Source organism: Austrofundulus limnaeus, unplaced genomic scaffold (genome assembly GCF_001266775.1).
Source record: "Austrofundulus limnaeus strain Quisiro unplaced genomic scaffold, Austrofundulus_limnaeus-1.0 Scaffold859, whole genome shotgun sequence".
NCBI classification, from domain to species: Eukaryota; Metazoa; Chordata; class Actinopteri; order Cyprinodontiformes; family Rivulidae; genus Austrofundulus; species Austrofundulus limnaeus.
The window spans coordinates 195,006-199,183 of NW_013953261.1; the positions used below are offsets into that span (position 1 = coordinate 195,006).

Sequence of the window (4,178 nt, forward strand, 5' to 3'; positions counted from 1 at the left end):
GTAGAACTACAACTATATCTATATAACTACAACTTATAACTACAACTATATCTATATAACTACAACTTATAACTACAACTATATCTATATAATTACAACATAGAACTACAACTATATCTACAGAACTACAACACATAACTACAACTATATCTATAGAACTACAACATAGAACAAAAACTATTTCTATAGAACTACAACATAGAATGTAGAAAGTAGAAAACACAAGATATAAATATAATTTAGAATACAGAAGTAAATACACTCAACAATTTGTACTCAGCACAAAAAGTAAGGAAATTAGTGTTTGGTAGATTATTTCTTTGTTGTAACAATGATTCTTGACAATGAATGTTATACTGTTGGAAAGTTTGTTAATTTCCCCTTTAAATGGCGCCACATTTGTAAGGAACATGCATTTGCAGGATGAGCAGTAGAGCTGGGTTCCACACATGAAAAATCTGCCAAATCTTCTCTGCTAACCAATTTTTACTGTTGCTATTGGCTCTTTTTTGTGAGCTTCTGGTAGTGGTGCTGCCTTCAGGTGCCCTCTAAAAGATTTTATTACCAAGAAGCATTCCTACAACAAAGAAATAATCTACCAAACACTAATTTTCTTACTCTTTGTGCTAAGTTTAATTTGTAAAGCTCACTAACAGTATCAGACTCCAGGCAGCCAGCAAGGATTTTTCACTTATGAATAACGTTTTCATTTTGAAACAATGGACTCAAAATAGACAGATAACGAATAGTTTTTGTTAAATTCATAATAAAAACAATGTTAAAAATCATTGTAGTTCTGAGTTTGTAATAAATAGATAATCAAATCAGACAATTTTCTACTTTTAATAAGTATTGGGGTAAGTATTAAGCTAAAATTGTCTTCAATTTTTACAACTGTACATCTTACACAACACTTTCCAGTACAAAAGTAATATAAACTTCTTAAAATTCAAAGAAGCTACACCAATTTACTACAACTGTATATTTTTAAATGAAACATAAATTGAATACGTTAATTATATTTGATGGCAGTCTTTACCATGTTTCTAATCATTATATTTACTCTGAACAAAAGGCAATTACTTCACTGCTTTAAACTGACTTTTTCTGTGGTGACAATCTGAGCCAAGACAACAGCCGAAGAAAACATTTATTAAAGACGGGACACTGTTTCATTCACACACTCTCAAACACATATATGCAATAAATAATAACACTGCATTATGACCAACAACAATAACAGAAGCTCTGATGAACTGGTAATAACAAATATGCTCTCATTTCCATGATGAATAACGTTTGATAGAATGTGCACATGTTGAACTGTGATCAACAAACAAACAAACAAACAAACAAACAAACAAACAAACAAACAAACAAACAAACAAACAAACAAACAAACAAACAAACAAACAAACAAACAAACAGTCTGGTCTGTTTTTTTATTTAATTATTTGTTTTTTAAGATCCAATCAGTGTTAACCAAACCTCCCGTGGATCAGAAAACCAACTCAGGGTGATGGGCTGCAGGGGGCTGGTGTAGAGGCATACAAATACAAAGGTTTGGATGCATAATGAGGTAAACAAATGTTTTCAATGCCTTCCGCCTGATCTAAAATTAAAACTATTTAAGGGCACATAATAGTTTTTGCAGATGGCAGTTGATGTGGAAATAGTTACAGAGGCTTCAGAAAGCATTTTTACTTATGTTGCAGCCAATTGTCTGATGCCACATTGTTTAAATCATTTTTTTGTCCTTCTGTAATCCTCATCCACTGTGTGAAAACAGAATTGTAACTGTCTGCAGGGCTCACAGACAGGATTGTTGCAAGACACACATCTGGGGAAAGCTACAAAACCATTTGAAGTTCAGTGACCTCCATAATTCTCTAGTAGAAGAAGTTTGGAACAACCAAGACTCCTACAAGAGCTGGTCTCCATGCCAAACCGAGCAATCAAGTGTTGAAGACCTTGGTGAACGAGGAGACTCAAGAACTCCATTGTAACTCTGACTGAACTTCAGAGATCCTTGTCTGATGGGATTACTCTAAGTTCCAGGACAATCAGGAACCATAGGACTCCACCAACCTGGGTTTTATAGCAGAGTGGCTAGAAGGAAGCCTCTCAGTGCAAAACGCTTGAAAGTCCACTTGAAAACTGTAAAAATGACTCTCAGACTGTGAAGAACAAGACTCTCTGGTCTGATAAAACCAAGATCAAATGGACTGGTCAACATTCTTATGGTTAAAGGAAACCTGGCATTGCCAAACACCATTCCCATGGTGAAGCATGGCAGTGGCAGCATCATGCTGTGTGGTGTTTTCCAGCAGAAGGAACAGGGAGACTTGTCAGTGTTGAGGGTAAAGTGAGTGTGGCAGAGATATTATCAATGAAAACCTGTTCTACAGAACTCAGGATCTTAGACTGGACTGAAGGTTTTCCAACATGACAATGACAAAAAAACACAGCAAAGACAACACAGGAATGGTTGAGGGATAACTGTCAGTGTTTTCAAGTGGGCCAGCCTGAACCAGGGCTTGAACTCCACCCTATAAAATCCTGTGAAGTGACCTGAAAATGGGTGTCAAGCATCAAACCCCATCCAACTGGACTGAGAGGATTTACAAAGGAGAATGTAGGAACCTTGCTGCATCAAACCCATAAATACTCTGGCTGGTTAAAACGTTTCACCTCCCCTCCAAGAGACGTCTTCAGTCAGAGGAGTTGCAGGTAAGCTCTGCCTTATAAGCACTGCCTCCATGTGGTGGACCAACCAGTTCACAGTGACAACTGAAACTGGTTGTTTCCATGCAGAAGTGGACCATCAGCCTAACGACTGATCTTTAGTGCTCTGATGGCAGCTTGTTCACAGTGGTCATTCCGTATGTTGTGGGAGTTTCAGAGAAACTGAGATGTTTATTCTCTAAACATGAAGTCCCAGTGGCTTTACCCCAAAGATACGGTCCCCCCGGCACAGAGTAATGTTGTATATGCTGTTACAGTCAGTGCCAGGAGGACTGCGACCAGTTATACATCGGGGAAACAAAGCAACCACTGTTCAAAAGAATGTCCCAACACAGACGAGCTACATCTAATGGCCAGAACTCTGCAGTTTTCACTCATTTACAGGCCAGCGGNACTTGTGTTTTATTGGTCAGACTTGAGGTTGATTTGTGTTTTTCTGGTCAAACCTGAAGCTGACTTGTGTTTTATTGGTCAAATTTCAGGTTGACCTGTGCTTTTCTGGTCAAACTTGAAGCTGACTTGTGTTTTATTGGTCAGATTTCAGGTTGTTGTGTGTTTCTGTTAAGATTTGTTGTTGAACATCTTTTTGTCAGAATCTATTTCTACCTTCAGGCATCACAGAGTGTTTGGCAGACACACACTCTTATGAAAGATGCTCCTGTGAGGCTGAAGTGAGACAGGACAGATGGTGACTGTGTGAGAGCACAGCGTGTGTGTGTGTGTGTTTGATGTTTCAGTTCAGACTATCCATGATGTTCCTGTGTGATGGGTGTGTGGGTCAGTGTTCTTCTCTAGAAACCAAAGACATTAATCTACATTAGGTGTGTGACCTCATCATTACTAACTGGTCCTTAGAGGCCGTATGCGGTCTCATACGGTCCGTCAGGGAAACGCTCACCCTTGGCACTTTGCGCAGCTTGGCTCCAGCGAGGGCGGCAGCCAGGCCTGAGAAGGGGCGGTCCTCTGTAGGAGAGAACAGTCCAGCAGGAAGAGGGGGTGCCGGAGGTGGTGGTGGTGCTCCGGGTGGAAGAGCTGGACCTGGTGGTGGAGGGGGTGTTCCGTTTGGAGTCAGAGTGGGAGGGAGTGGAGGAGGAGGTGGAGGAGGAGGATGGCCGACTGGAGTGGTGGGGGTGATGGCTGGGGTGGCAGTCGCAGAAGTCACAGTGGAGCCGGGTGGCAGGGGTGGAGGTGGGGGAGGGGTGGGGGCAGTCAGCACTGGACTCTGCACCATGTCTGATGGAGGAATAATAAGTGGGGGGTGGGTGAGGAGACGGAGAAGTGAAGACAATTATTTTCAAACTTTCAGGAAAATGGCTTGTACTTTATTAAAAACAAAAACACCAGAAGGATTCATCATTAAATCATCCAGAAATCATTAAAACACAAAGTTAGAGATCCTATGACATCCTGTAGTTCATCGTTTGAACTCCATG

The 4,178-nt window shown here is 40.4% G+C and overlaps 1 protein-coding gene across 1 annotated transcript in view; it reads right to left on the reverse strand.

Annotated features, from left to right (window-relative positions):
• enah (ENAH actin regulator) overlaps positions 1-3,978 on the reverse strand; it is a gene marked incomplete at both ends in the record, with an annotated part of 12,718 nt that extends 8,740 nt beyond the window's left edge. The window contains 1 exon segment of the mRNA XM_014029138.1: positions 3,644-3,978. Coding sequence (XP_013884592.1) covers positions 3,644-3,978 — 335 coding nt within the window.
• Positions 3,979-4,178: the final 200 nt, after the last annotated feature.